General features: G+C 34.9%; 1 protein-coding gene across 3 annotated transcripts in view; it reads left to right on the top strand.

The window, feature by feature from the left end:
• The window catches only part of GOLGB1 (golgin B1), a 73,641-nt gene that overhangs the window by 12,531 nt on the left and 44,924 nt on the right, over positions 1–16,186 (top strand). Inside the window, exons 3-11 of one of the 3 annotated variants that reach the window (XM_081571804.1) lie at positions 668–820; positions 1,019–1,171; positions 3,293–3,358; positions 3,489–3,551; positions 6,359–6,475; positions 8,914–9,036; positions 10,143–10,256; positions 11,307–11,709; positions 12,739–12,854. In XM_081571804.1, the coding sequence (XP_081427930.1) occupies positions 668–820; positions 1,019–1,171; positions 3,293–3,358; positions 3,489–3,551; positions 6,359–6,475; positions 8,914–9,036; positions 10,143–10,256; positions 11,307–11,709; positions 12,739–12,854 (1,308 nt within the window). Of the gene's footprint in view, positions 1–667; positions 821–1,018; positions 1,172–3,292; positions 3,359–3,488; positions 3,552–6,349; positions 6,476–8,913; positions 9,037–10,142; positions 10,257–11,306; positions 11,710–12,738; positions 12,855–16,186 lie in introns of all 3 variants that reach the window. The other 2 variants (XM_081571805.1, XM_081571806.1) reach the window with 2 other exon arrangements.

A 16,186-nucleotide genomic window follows, 5' to 3' on the forward strand; every position in this document is an offset into this window, starting at 1 on the left:
CTCTTTCACTTAATGTTATGTGATCTTTGATTCCCTTTATTTTTCTCTTTGGTAAAATTAGTACGATAAGACTGTAAATGAGATAATATTTGTAAATGGCTAACATTTGCAAAATAATCTGTACTGCAATGACTCTGATAATAATTATTGGATAATAATAATATTGGGTAATTATTATTGAAAAGATTTCTTTCTAAAATTAAACCATTTAAAAAAATTTTTATTTCCCCTGCCAGGTAAGTATGAGCATGTCTCATGTCCCTTATAGTATACATACACACTCACTTCGCTCCCCCTCCCTACCCACCCTCCTCTTCCACCCTCAGCCATCCCCTACACCCCCTCCTTTTTTGCAACTCTCATCCATTCCAAACAGCTTTTCTAATAAAACCCAAGCAACATCTCTGGAGGGTTTTCTCCAGCCTAAGGAATTCAGTCCCAGAAAATTATACCACTAGACGGCAAGATTTACATAAGCCAAGCCCCATTCTTGACACCTAAGGCCCCTTCTTTCCTCCAACCCATACTCTGCCCCTGAACCCCCAGCTCCTAGGAAAGATTTCTTAAGTAAGGACAAGAGATAAGATGAAGTTGGAATGAAGAAACTCCTCTTTGGAAGCTTGTACCTTTTCACTTGTAAATTGGCAACCTTTTGTCTAAATACCAGGAATTACCCCAAGAATCTGACATGGAATTTAATGATAGAACACAAGAGGATGTTCTGGAGCGCCTGGCTTATGCAGAACAGTTGGTGGTGAAACTAAAAGAAATCATTAGACAGAAGGATGCTGAATTGCAGCAGAAGGATGAAGTTCTACAGGTACCATTGTCCTTTCTTGCCAAGCATTTGATAAAAGACAGACATAAGAGTAACTTCAGTTTTTCTCTTCACTTAGATTATTAGAGAATCTGATTTCCCTAACACCGTAAGATGATGCCTACTGAAAATAACTTTTGTTGTATACTGGATAAGTGATGAATTAACATTTGTGTATTTACCATCATTGTTCTCTGACAGGAAGAAAGAAAAGCTGCGGATAACAAAATAAAAAAGCTAAAACTTCATGCTAAGGCCAAATTAACTTCTTTGAATAAACACATAGAAGAGATGAAGGCACAAGGAGGGACTGTTCTGTCTACAGAACTTCAGTCAGAGGAGCAACTCTCCAAGGTATAGTGACTGGGTATAGTATACCCTTCCCGAGGAGCAGAAGCCTCTCATTGTAGCAGATCTTCACTAATGACAAAAATTTATGAAGCTGAAGTAATACAGCACTAAATGCTGTCCTTTTATTGAGCTCGCAGTCTAACTGGGCTATGGACCAAGCACAGAATAAAAGGCCAACAAAAAACATGGAAGTTAAATATCAGTTGTAACCTACACTTGCAGAGAATTAAAAAGGCTAACAAGAAAAAGTAAATATTGAAGTGAGGCATTTAGCTTTTGAATCCTTGGTTAGAAGAGTAAACTAGGTGATCTCTCAGGGTTCTCCCAGTTCTGAAATTCCTTAATTTAATGACAGAATATGCTTTATCTTCATGTGGCCATATAATAGTATTTTGAGGTTTCATACATTGTGGGCTTTATCAGCTGGATTATCTTGGTCTCCAGTAAGGGATGTGCTCTAGGTTTATGACTGCCACCAACAAACAGCTTAAGGTTGAAGATAAGAGAAAGGAGTAAGCAAAGTGTTGCCTTTTGAGAAGTTGAGCATTGTTCCAGTACTTGTTCTTACTGTCTTTCTGGAATATTCACATTTAGTCAGCTAGTTAGAGAACAAGAAACTTTTGGCAAATTTGATATAGAATAAAGAGAGACCAGCCCCATCAGATATACACATTACAGTTGGCTTAGATGTCACTCTACATAAGAGATCTTTTAATTTGTTTTAGCTTTCACTATGTTTTATTTTTTGACTCACTAGTATTCCTATCCACAGTGATTTTAGTTCTTGAGAAATGAGACTTTAATCAATTCTTTAGGCATAACCCTTGGGTTGCTAGTACCCTGGTTAGTCTTTCCTTCCTGGGTCTAATGCTTAGAAGATATTACTTTTCCTGCATTGATAGATAGCCTTGTTTAGCTTCTCAAAGCTGATTTTTAGAAGCTTCTCTTATTTTTCTCAAATAATGCCTTCATGTGGATTCTTCTTTTCTTACTTACTGTTTATTTCCTCTCATTATTCTTTCTTTGCCCTGGCTGTGGTAGCACCAACCTGTCTCTCCCCATGTGACTTTATTTCTTCTAACTTTTCCCTCTGCTGTGTTGTTAGATTTTTAAATTATCCATTTTATACCTGCCCCCCCCCCTTTTTTAAAGCTCTGAGACCTTAAACAAATCAGCATCATGTAGCTTCATTTCCTTCCTCTGTTAAATAAAAGGGTTGGATTAAATGATTTCTAAGTTTCAGCAATCAGTCATAGCAGCTCTTTAACTATTGTTTACCCATGACAGAGCTTGATAGTCTCTGGAAAGTGTAGTTGAAGAAATGATGGCAATCCTCAGATACTTGACAGACTGTTATGTGGAAGAAAGTGTAAAATTATTCTGTGTGGTTCCAGTAAGCAGAATAGGTTCATTTTGGAGGGCAGTGAGTGGTGGTGAATTCATTTGGGAGGCAGAATCTGGTTCAGTTGAAAGAAGAGCTTTTGGGGAAAAAAAAAATAGATTGTTGAAAGATTTTAATTCCTCCCCTCCTTCCATCTCTTTTATGATGTTTTGTCCTTCATTTAGGGGCTGTGTTTTCCTGAATTCTGTCCTCTAGTTCTTCAAGGCAGTGGGATTATGAATTTTATGTTAAGTTTTAGTCCTGTATGGCACTGACCGATTTTGCCCTCAGACTAAAAACGATAAAAACAGGAAATTTGGTGTCATTTCTTCCAGGTATCGACTCCCCTCTGATATCCTCCTGCTTCTGGTTGCTCTCCATTATTTTCAAATAGCTATTTGTCTATCTTGTCCAGTTTATAGTGAGGAAAGTTGGGTCTGACAGGAATTTCTTGGCTGTACTCAAACTGGAAAACTCTAAGATTGCTTCCTTGTTGTTAGGTCAAGTGTTATTTTTTGCTCCCATTTATTGGATAACACTATAATCAAAGAGCTGTATAGGGCAAATTAGATTCTTTTAAATAAATAACTTAGTTTCCTGCCTTTTCAGCATGACAAGAGTTCTACAGAAGAAGAGATAGAAGTAGAAAAGATAAAACATAAACTCCAGGAGATAATACATAAACTCTGTATAGGGCAAATTAGATTCTTTTAAATAAATAACTTAGTTTCCTGCCTTTTCAGCATGACAAGAGTTCTACAGAAGAAGAGATAGAAGTAGAAAAGATAAAACATAAACTCCAGAAGAAGAGATAGAAGTAGAAAAGATAAAACATAAACTCCATGACAAGAGTTCTACAGAAGAAGAGATAGAAGTAGAAAAGATAAAACATAAACTCCAGGAGAAGAGATAGAAGTAGAAAAGATAAAACATAAACTCCAGAACATAATCACCAGTTTGCAAGCCCAACTTACCCAGGCACAGGCAAACCAAGCTACACAGGTAGGGGTGTAAGTTACCTCATAATCATTAAGTTAACAAATCACGAAAGCCCAGTGGATTATTATACTAACTAACAACAATAGTCATATAATATTTTTCTATGTTTCTGTCAACTCCTTCCTTGTTCCTTTCCCTTTTCTTTCCTCTTGTCTCTCCTTCTCCACTAAGTCTAGTAATTGTACTAGACTGTGCATTGGTGTTTGTCATCCATGGTTGATATTTGTAGATAGCCAAATATCTTTTTCAATACATGGTTTCACACATTTTATTTCAGAAGAGTTTTCTTGAATCATATAGCTTGTAGCATTTAGCCTGTTTTCTTCTTTAGGGACTTCTATTACCCATATGTTCCACCTTTGATTATCTTCCATATTTGTCACTTTCAGTTCCTTTTTATCTCTTCATTTTCAAAAGTTTCTTTTTTTTCTTCAAGGCATTCTATTTCATGTTTATTTACTTTCGTAAATAAACTGTTTTGTGTTCAAAACAAATTGCTTTGTGTTCTTGTTGTGTGTTCTTTTCAGAACTCATTTTGATTCAAAAGAATCAAATTTTTCCTGAATTTTGTCACCTCATTTCTGAATTTTTCTAATTCTGATTTTAAAACTGTTGTTTTGTGTCTTATATAATTTTCTTATTTTTTAAAAACAAGTTTTGAAATAGATTGCAATTTTGACTTTGAGCTTACCTATGGTATGCTTTTCTCATCTGTTTGGTTTTCTTTTTTTTTTTTTTTTTTTTTATGATAACTTTGGATGGGATTTGACCTTGATCCTTTTATGTTTCTTATTCTTGTGTGAAATTAATTTTCCTAAATTTTTTGAAGGAGGCTTGATTCAGGAAAATGTTTTTTATTTAACAGACTTCTCTTTTTTGTTATTTTTGTGTTGTGTTCAAAGATAAGGCAGGTGGATTTTGAGATTTCCTGGCCTTCCCCCTGCCCTTCACTCTAATCTATACCAACATTGCTCGATAGTAATATAATGTGAGTCACCTGCATAATTTTAAATTTTTTAGCAGCTGTATTGCAAAAGATAAAGAAGAAAGAGGTAAAATTAATTTTAACAATTATTTCATTTAGCCCAGTATATTAAAAATATACTTTTCAAAAGATTAATATAAAAATTATTTTTATGTTAATTTACATTCTTTTTTCTGCACTAAGTCTGAAATTTAGTGTGTATTTTATGTCTCAATTTGGATGCTAAATTTTCATTGGAAATACTTCATCTGTGTTTAGGTTTCATAAAATTTCCAGTTGAGAAAATAGAATCATATACTCAAATTGTTCCATACATGTTTAGAAACTTTCCTGTCACAGAACTGAGGGCCAAACATCATTTTCCTTTAATATTTGCATCCATGTTTAGAAACTAGCTAATTATTTAGGATAGTTAATTTGAAAAAAATCAGCTTTAAAGCTACATGTGTTAGAAATGAAAACACATGTTCACAAAAGGACTTGTATATGCATGTGCATAGCAGCTTTACTTGTGAAACCAAAAGCTAGAAATAACTTATCTGTCAGCAGGAGAATATTTAAATACACAATGGGATACTACTTAGAAATAGGAATGAGCTATGCATCAGTAGTACACCTTTATTTTAAATTTAAAAGTATATCTCTACTTATTTTTGAACTAGAAAAATAATTCAATAAAAAGAAATATTTATATTTTAATTAAGTATATTATGGTTTAATCATAATTATGATTTACATAGATGTCAACTATTATTCATACTCTCTTCATTAAGTATTCAAGTAAGCACATCACATGGGTGTATAGGAAAAAAATCATTTAAATTGCATCAATCCATTGACACTGGCTGGATAGTTGATGTGTTTATTGTAACACTAGGAGCAACATGCACACTTATTACTTGCACAGCGGTTTAACAGTATATTGCATGATGCAGCAAGTAAAGTGAAATATAATCATACAAAAACATAATTGTATTTGATGGAAAAATAATTTATTCTTAAATTAATTAAAATGAACTAGTATTAATAATTTAATTTCTCACTTATATTAGGCATATTTCAAGCCCTTGATAGCTACATGTGGCTAGTTGATGAATTGTATAGCACATGTGTAGCCCTTCTTTGTCTTCTTTTTCTGTTATCCCTATTCTGCTTAATTTCTGTTTCACACCTGTAAGTTTCTCCTTGGTGCAGTTTGTATTTTGGGTGGCAGTCCTGATGAATTAGTTTTCAAACTTGAGGTGGGCCAGATTGTTTTAGCCTTTTCGTCCTTTTTACTGTGGACCCCTTTACTCAGCCAGAATCAGAGAATGGAAAAGCTTTGCCAACTCAAGCTGTTGTCCTCAGATTGGCCAACTGTGCTTCCCAATAAGAATTTATTGGCCATTTGGGGGTTTTCCTGTCCTCAAGGCAATCAGATGTTGCTCTGTTGCTGCCTTCCTCCTATTGCACAGACTCTGATACCAGAGTCTTTTGGTGGTTTGTCCCTACCTATGTGTATTTTAGGGTTTGTAGTACTGCCTTCCTAATTTTACTGTAAATATTGTCCATGACTTTTTGGTTTTATTATTAGTTGTACTGTCTGTTTCTGTGTGAGGATTCAGAGAAATTGAAAAACTGCTGCCCTTGTTTTGGTTTCCCTCTGACAAGTAATTTTGGTAATTTTTTAAAAAACCACAGTTCATGCAATTCCCTTCAGTGTTAAATGGAAATTAGAAGGATATTGGTAGGTATTTAGGGCAAATGAAAAAGGAGGTCAGAGAATTAAGAGTGCCAATTCTTTTGCTTAAATATTTGTTTCCTTCTATGTCTTCAGTCTGCTAAGAGTTCAGCGGAGATGGAAGAATTTTTAATGATGAAGAAGCAGCTCCAAGAGAAGGAGGAACTCGTTAGCACTTTGCAAACCCAGCTCAGCCAGACACAGGCAGAGCAAGCTGCTCAGGTAGGGTGGGAGGTACCTCAGATTCATTAGAGTAAAGAATCACGAAAGTTTAAGATTAGGGTGGGAGAGGGAGGCTCTAGAGGGAGGGGAAATATGTGTATTTATACTTGATTTGTATTGTTGTACAGCAGAAACAGAACGTTGTAAAGCAATTTTCCTCCAATTAAAAAAATAAAAAAACTTAAATAGAAAAAAATAAACCATGTAGCTCATGAACTATATGACAAAATGGAAAAAAAAGCTTAAGATTATTACATGACAAGTCAATTCAGTCTATTTTTAAAACTTTAGTAGGTGAAAGTATAGTAGCTAGAATGTTACAATAGAAAATAGAATGGTGTGGTAGAAGAAGAAGTTAGAAGTGTTATTTACCTTGATGATTACACCATAGTCTAATTTATGGCTGTTTCTTAGTTCTACAGGCTCAGAAACTTGGTTTTAATAGTATACAAAAATTCAGTCTTTTAGAAAGGAATGAGCTTATGCTAAGTTCAAAAGAGACTGTTAGATAAACCAAAAGAAATGCAAATGTCTAAGTCCATTCTTCATAGTAAAATCTTGATGAGAAGTTAAATTATATTCAAAATATTAGTGGTTATGTAATGAAAAGGTGGTACAAGTTTTGTGGTTCAATGTTAAAAGGCACCAGTACATGACTTTCTTCTTTATAGTTGTTTCTGCTACCAGGGTCAGTAGTTATTTCTGCTGCTGTTTGAACTGCCATCCTCAATTCTTTCTATTTTTCTGAATTTCCTGTTTGACCACCCACTCTTCTATTTTTCCTTTGATAATGCTCAAATGACTCAAGAAACATTTTTTTCCCCTCAAGTGCCTTTGCACAATAGCTAATCTTATCCATTGGGTGTTTGGTGTTTATTCATAACTTGTAGTATTAGTGGTACTCTCTGTCTATGGATGACCTACTACTGTGTATAAATTTAAAATTGGATATTCTAAGGTCTTAAGTTTTGCCTATTAGCTTTTATCATGTCCTTTTTTGTATACATTATACGATGTAGGATGGGGAAATACAGAATATTTTTACTGAGTGGCTTACTACGTGGAAAGCCAAGGTGTATGGGTACACACACACACACACACACACACACACATAAATGTATTAACTGATCCATCATAATATAAGCCATTCAGAATGTGCAGGGCGAGCAGCAATACAAAGTATTTTGTGAGGTGAAAGAGGTTACTGTGCATGTGACAACCAAGGAATCTTACATGGAAGACTCAGGATTTAGGTAAAACGATGATGGATAGATAATATAGTTTCAACGGGTGGGGAAAGGGTATTCCAATTGTGGGGAATGGTGTGAGCAAAGTCTCAGGAAAAAGAATATGGTACATTTATAGGAAAGGGTGTGTAGATATGTTTGGCTAATGAAGGACTCCAGTGCCTATACATTTGAAACACAGGATTTCAAATTTATAGTGACATCAAAATCCAGATAATGGCAGTAACCAACAAAATTCTGTAAAGCAATTATCCTTCAATTAAAAAATAAATAAATAAAAGACATAGTAGAGAAAAAAAAAGTATCATGAAGATTTTTTTTTCCTCCTGCCTTGGAAGGAGAGCCAAGTTTGGTTCAAACTGTCACAAACTGAACAATCAACAGTAATTGAAGGACCAGTGCAAAATGGGCAAGTGAAGAGCTGGTTGGCATGCTCAGCCACAGATCTTAAGGAAGTGAATAAGCGCATGCACACACACACACCCACAAACACACAAAACCTAAGAACGAAATAAAAACGCTGATACCGGGCAACTCACAACCAGTCAGTTTATTTCCATTTCATTCTGTTAAAAGCCAGTCACAAATGAGGGTGATCTAAAATCCTGCAAGTAATTACAGTTGAAAATAGCTGTCTGGAGAGGCAGTGTGGATTGGATGGAAATATACCAGGTTCTTTGGTAGAAGCAATTCTCTGAAAATAAAACCTGAATGAAAAATTTGTATTTCCAGTTGTAGAGAATCTTGAGTAGAAGATACATTATTTTGAGGTTTATAGGGCGTGAGAATTTCATTGAAAGTTTTTGAGCACAAGTGTGATAGTCAATGAATTGTCTAGGGCTTAACAGGAATCTAACTTTGTATGTTTAATATTCTAACCTCCTTAGATCTTTTAAAAATGTACCTCTTGTATATTTAAACACTATTAACCATGCAAATACAGTTTTTATTCAAAATTTATATTTAAGCTGAGTTCTGAATTTAATGGTAGGCTTTCTCTCACATTTTGAAGTTACCATCAGGCCTAGCTCTCTTTCAAAAATCTCATCCTTTGACATTCAAAATTTAATCTGAAATATCTATTGTCTTATCAGTCCTCAGTGTCTGTGTTTGGAGAATAGTCTGTGAGTTTTGTTTGTGTGATAATTCTGGGAGTGTAACTTGTATAGTTTCTCTGGTGTGTGTCTTCAGTTGAGTTCCATGCAGCAGGTGGTCCGAGAGAAAGATGCCCGCTTTGAGACACAGGTTCGTCTTCATGAAGATGAGCTTCTTCAGTTAGTAACCCAGGCAGATGTGGAAACAGAGATGCAACAGGTGTGTTGCTAAAACCTAGTAGAATATTGTTTTGGTTAACATTTAATTAAGTTATCACAGCCACTTTTCCATCCTTGCCCACTGCTCTTCACTTGGTGTGGGTTTGCTCATTAATTGCCTTCTTTTTGGTGTTCTTCTCTTCTGTTGCATATTAATTATTTATTTTCCTTTACCTTTTCTCTTACCCCTCTAATCAGATTGTCAGTACTCAAAAGCTGAGTTTAATTGGCAAATGTGTGTGGTAGTCAGAAATTGGTTTCTCTTCCGTTTGCTCATTGTAGCTACCTTTGTACATTAGAAACCTGATCCAAAGCTTCAAACCAATGAAGTCAGTTTTAAACTTTAGAAAATTTAAAGAAAAAAAGGAGTGATTTTGAAACCATAAAGCCTTATATTAAATCATTCTTTTAAAAAAAAAATCATTGAGTAATTTTTGAAAATTGGCTTCATTGTTTTTAGGTTTGTCACCTACTAACTCAAAAGTATTTGTTTCTGTTTAATGTGTAAGGCAGTGTGGTACTCAGAGGCACTCCAGTGGTATTCTTCATGGTCGATCCACTTAATTGATTTTGAGTGAAAACTTCTTCCATGTTCTAGACAATCCTTCAGAATACATCACTAAATAAAGTTTCAGAATACAGCACTTTTTAAAGTTGATTATTAATATATACATGTATTATTGACTTATTCATTCAACAAGTTTATCAAGTGCATGTCCCATGCATGAAACTAGAAGAGAAATGGTCCTTGCCTGTAGAGAATGTTCTCATTGGTGGGTAGGATGTACGTGTACCTACATTATTTAGGTACAGGATCTTGACTATATAATTTTAAAAGTGGATATGTATAATAAATATCTAATTATGAAAAAGGCTCCCTAATTCAGGGGCTTGCTTGTGTCAGTTTGGTTGTTGTTGGTGCTCTGGAGAAGACATTTTGGAGATTCTTTGTTGCTGCTGGTTGGGGAGAATGGCAATGTCTGACTCTTTAACCTGTCATCCCTAACATCCGAAAATCTTAGTATACAAGTCTACCTGACATTTTGAAGGTAATCAGGTAATGATGCTCATGTGTTAGCACATTGTGTCTGAATGTTTCCTTCTCAGAAATTAAGGGTGCTGCAGAGGAAGCTTGAGGAGCATGAAGAAGCCTTGTTGGGCCGCACTCAAGTTGTGGACCTGCTGCAGCAGGAGCTGACCGCTGCTGAACAGAAAAACCAGGTACTGCCCTGTGATCTCTGTTGCCTGCCTCAGGAGCATTCATTTACAATTTAGTTTGCCATGGAGCAGGCATAAAATCCTACTAGAAGCCTTCAGAGAATTGATGCCATTTATTTATTCTATCAACAAATTACCTGTGCTTAAGTGGTGGTGATACTATGATGAGCAACATGTATACAGTTCTTTCCCTCATGAAACTTATATTTCAAATCTTTTATTGTTGCTCTTTGTGATTTTAGGTCTAGGATCCTAGTTTCTTTAGAATGTGTTATTTTCCTCTGAAAGTCCATATTCTGTGCTTGTTCATCTGGGTCCTGCATGCTGCTGGAGAAAGTCATCTCCTTTCTTCTTTTCAACTCTCCTTGAGAACAACTGTCTTTCTTGCATAGAAACATGTTCTCGTATCTCCAGTCCTAACAAACCCTGACCCTGAGTCCCCTCCCTGGCTGTTATCACACAGTCAGGTTCAAATCCCAGTTGTGCTACTTATTAGATAGGTACTGTAGAAATATTTACATATGTGTGACTTTATGGAAAATTTCCCTTGTCTGTTTCTTTTACTACCTTGTAAGTATCTCTTTTGGCCTCTAATATTTTGTATTATACTGATCTGTTTAAGTGTGATACTCCCACTAAACTTTGAGTTCCTTGAGGGCAGGGACTAGATCCATTTATTCATTCATTTATTCAGTATTTATTGAGTACCAGGTACTTAGTATGCCATATATTATGCTAGGTGCTGGAGAACAATGATGATAAAACAGGCACAATCCATTCACTTATTGAACTAATTTTGTATTGGGAGACATGTAAGTGAAAAAATAATGACACAGTATGTATATGTATGTATATATATACATATATATATATATACACACATACAAGTTGTCAAAAGTATCAAGAAGCAAAAACAGAGGACCTTTATGCAATTGGAAGTTTGGTCCTGAGTGTCTAGGCCCAGGCTTCACCTAGAAAGGGCTCTTCACTATGCTTATTGAAAATGTAAGAATGAGTTTATGGTTCATGAGGCTTTTTTTTTTTTTTTCTTAGATTCTCTCTCAGCAGTTACAACAGATGGAAGCTGAGCTGAGCACTTTAAGAAACACTATAGAAACAGAAAGACAGGAGTCCAAGGTTCTGATGGAAAAAATGGAACTAGAAGTGGCAGAGAGAAAGCTATCTTTCCATAACCTGCAGGAAGAAATGCATCATCTTCTGGAACAGCTTGAACAAGCAGGTCAAGCACAGGCTGAACTGCAGTCCCGGCACAGTGCTTTGGAACAGAAGCACAAAGCAGAAATGGAAGAGAAGACCTCTCACATTTTGAGCCTTCAAAAATCTGAGCAAGAGCTGCACTGTGCCTGTGATGCCCTCAAGGATCAAAATTCAAAACTTCTCCAAGATAAAAATGAACAGGCAGCTTATTCAGCCCAGGTCATTCAGCAGCTGGAAGGTCAGTATCTGATTGCTTTTGAAGCCCACTTGTGTAGCACCTCAGTAGCTCCTACTTTAAAATTTCAGGTGTCTCTTAATGACATCATTTGCTTGTTAAACCAATGAATCGATAGAAGGATTAAGAAAGGTGTCTCTTTTGAACTCTTTGTTGCATTTCTCCCATCTCTAACTGGTTATAATCTGACTTATTATCATTATAGTACTAAAAACTATTGATAGTGAAGTGTCAAATTTTAAAGTATGCTATGTGAAGCATGACTGTTGTCTAAAGGGTTCATTAACTGAAATGAGTAGGATTTGATTTAATTTGTGAAAAACTCAAGCCAAATCTAGTTGCAAAGGTAGGGAGACTAAATTATATGGAGTCAGCCTTATTTCTAAAGATGGATCTGAATGCTTTTCTTATAGGTGAAAATTTCTTTTTAAAGAAAATTTTTATCCTTTAAGGAGATTTAAGGAAAACTTGTTTTTTAAATATGTTATTATTAAAGTATTAATAATCCATGCCTCTGATTTAGTTTAATTCTAATAGATTGGCATACAGGAAAGATTTTAGAAAGCATTAGCTTGAAGATCTGTGTTGAAAAAAGCTGAACATTAACCAAAAAGCCTTGCAGGGCATTACTTGGGGACAGTGTGTTACCTGAGCATGCTGTTCTCTTAACTGAACCATGCTGATGTTCAAAACTGTGCGATAGAATCTCAGTAGGATTTTTAATGCTATGCGGAGACTGAAGAAAAAACATGTAGGGCATTTTCAAGGGGGAAAGGAAAAATGACTTTTTAAAAATATACCTAGGCCTGTTTTATTTTGCCTATGAAGGAGGCTTACTGAGCTGTCCTTTGGTCCTTGAGAGTAATTAAACAGTTTATAAAAATGTCACATAAAATATGCTGGCATCATATTTTAATTAAGATAATTGAACCAGAATAAACAGCATAAGGTCTACCCCTAGAAGATAATAACTCATTAAGTTTTGGATGTAAGCCAAAGATCATTTCAATCTACTTATTTTCTTTTCCGTAGATCAACTCCAGCAAAAATCCGAAGAAATTAACCGATTTCTAAATAAGCCACCATTGCTAAAACATGAAACAGCATCTCAAACTTGTTCCCCAGATGTTTCTCATGAGGGCACACAGGTACATGTGTACTTCTTATGAATATGATCTGTTTGTCTTTGCTGTATGTGTACTTGGGTGTTCTAATAGAATTTATTCCAGAAAGCAGTATAAGCCTTCTGTCTTTTCTGCCTGATAAAATCTTTTTTTTTTTTTTTTTTGAGGCAGTTCTGTTTGAAAGGAATCCTGAAAGATATTAGTGTCGCAAAAATGAATAATGAGGAAAAAGTAGATAGTGAACACCATGACCTCAGAAGATTTTCTAATTTTAAAGTCTTAATATGTTGTATTAGAGATGTCATTAATTTTAATCTTATAATCAATTTTCCCAGTCAGGGGTACAATTTTGCTTTTGGTAGGCTGAGATTTGATCAGGTTTTAAGTATATAATTTAGTCCAAACTTAAGTCTATTGTAAAAATCATAATGCTCACATTAATCAGCTAACGATAAAAAGTTTAATTGCCTATTAATTGGCCAGTATATTCTCTCTGCCTTCTATAAAAATCTCTGGGAAGCTGTGTTTTAATCGCCAGAAGCTGCTTATTAAGCTTGAATATCAGAACAAGGAAAGTTAGTTTGATGACTTAGTTAGCTAGTGTCAAGCTGGGATAACTAGATTAATTCATCTCCATTATAAGATTATACCCTTCCAAACTGATAGATACGTTGGTCAGCAGAGTACCACAGTTCCTGGGCAGTACTTTACACTGACAAAAATGTTTGTTTCCTGGTTTTTGCCATCTAGGCTTTCCAGTCTCTTCTATTCTCCCATTCTCAACTTTTTGCTCTTATGTTTTGTCAAGACATTTTTCAGCAACTTTAAAAAATTCAAAGAATTTTATAGTGAACACTTTCATACCTACCACATAGATGTTATCAATATTGACTATATTTGCATTATCATATATCTATCCATTTATTCATCTACCAATTCATCTGAATTTTTTATGTTTCACAGTAAGTTGTAGACATCAGTATATTTTTCTCTAAATATTTCAGCATGCATACCATTGAGTAGATTTTAATATTTACGTATAGTTCTTTTTCTTTGAAGCATGATTTACAACACACAAAATGTACAAGTATTAAATATGCCATTCATTGAGTTTTATCAAATGCATTACTCAAATCCCTATCAAGACATATCACCTTACACAGTACCCTTTTGCAGTCAACCCCAATACTCCCCTCCAGAGATGAACCGGTGTTCTATTTTTTCACCTTAGATTAATTTTCCATGTTTAATAGCCTATTAATGTAATCATATATTTGTATTCTTTTGTATAAAGCTTCTTTCACTCAGCATATTTTGAGATTCATTTATGTTATTGCATATATCATAATTCTTTGCTGAGAATATTTCATTTTATGAATGTACTGCATTTTCCTCTTGCATGATTGTGCTATTATTTCCTTTTGATAGATACTTGGGTTTTTTATGCTTTGGCTGTTATAAATTAAGCTGCTGTGGACATTCTTGTACAAGTATTGATGTGGACATATGTTTTCATTCATCTTCATCAAGTGCTATTTGAGGAATCTCTGGGCCATAGAGTAGGAATGCATTTAGCTTTATAGGGAAATACTGGATCTTTTGCTGAAGTGATTATAATATTTATGCGTGTGGTCAGTTGTGTCCAACTCTGTGATCCCATGGACTGTAGCCTGCTCAGGTAGGCTCTTCTGTCCATGGGATTTTTCCCAGCAAGAATGCTGGTGTGGTTTGCTATTTCTTCTTCCAGGGGATCTTCCCAACCCAGGAATCGAACCTATGTCTCCTGCACTGGCAGGTGAATTCTTTACCACTGAGCACCTTCTTGCCTAAAATATATGAGAGTTCCAGTAGCTTACATCTTCTGTAAGATTTGGTGTTATCAATTTAAAAATTTTAGTCATTCTAGTGGGTATGTATTGGTAGGTTGTTGGGATTTCAATATGCTTTTCCCTGATGACAAATGACGTTGAACATGTTTTTCTGAGATTCTTGGACATTTGTATTTCTTGTTTTGGTGAAGTATCTTTTCAAGTTATTTCCTCATTTTGAAAGTTGAGTTTTTTTTTACCTATTTGTCAAGTTGTAGTAATTCTTTATGCACCCTAAATGCCAATTTATTATCAGGCACGTTTGGTGAATATTTTCTCCCATGCTGTGGCTTGCTTCTTATTTGTTTTCTTCATAATTCCCTTTAATTAGCAGTCATTTGCAATTTTGATAAAGTCTATTATTTATCAGTTTTTTTTTCTGGTTATAATTTTCTGTGTCCTGTCTGTGAAATCTTTGCTTAACTGCAAGTTATGAACATACTTGTGTATGAACATACTCTCTTATATTTTCTTCCACAAGCCATATAGTTCTAGCTTTCAGAGTTAAGTATGAACCTCAATAAATTTTTGTATGTGGTGTAAGATAAAGAGTCGAGGTTTATTTTTTTTTTCCTATATGGATATCCAGTTGTTTCAGTACCATTTCTTAGAAATACTTTACTTTCCTCATTAGATTGCTTTCGTAACTTTGTTGAAAGCAAATTTATGAGCTTTCTGTTCTATTGATCTGTCAGTTCTTATGCCTGTATCACATTGTTTTCATTACTGTAATTTTGAATCAAGTAGTATAAATCCTCTTACTTTGTTCTTCTATTTAAGATTGCTTTGATTATTCCAGGTTCTTTACATGTCCACAGAAATTATACAGTCAACTTTCTCAAATTCTATTTGAAAGAAAAAACTGGATGGGATTTTGAATTAGCATTGTGTTGAATATATAGATCAGTTTAGGGAGAACTGACATCTTAATACTACTGAACTTTTCAATCCACGAGTATAGTATCTCTCTTCACTTACTAAGATCTTTTTTTTAATTTAAATTTTATTTTTAATTGTAGAATAATCACAATATTGTGATTGTTTTTGCCATACATCAACATTAATCAGCCATAGGTATACATATGTTCCCTCCCTTTTGTAGCCCTCTCCCACCTCTCTGCCCTTCCCAGCCCTCTAGGTTTTCACAGAACACTGGCTTTGGGTTCCCTGTGTCATACAGCAAACTCCCACTGGCTGCTTTACATATGGTGATATGTATGTTTCAATGCTATTCTCTCAAATCATCCCACCCTCTCCTTCCTCCACTGTGTCCAAAAGTCTGTTCTAGATGTGTGTGTCTCCTTTGCTGCCCTGCAAGCAGTCTTATCAGTACTGTCCTTCTAGATTCTATATATTTGCGTTAATATACAATATTTGTCTTTTTCTTTGACTTACTGCCCTCTTTATAATAGGCTCTAGGTTCATCCACCTCATTAGAACTGATTCAAATGTGTTCCTTTTTATAGCAGACTGATATTCCATTGTGTA

The sequence above is a fragment of the Giraffa tippelskirchi genome, chromosome 2 (assembly GCF_054371585.1).
Source record: "Giraffa tippelskirchi isolate mGirTip1 chromosome 2, T2T-mGirTip1v1.2.pri, whole genome shotgun sequence".
NCBI lineage: Eukaryota > Metazoa > Chordata > Mammalia > Artiodactyla > Giraffidae > Giraffa > Giraffa tippelskirchi.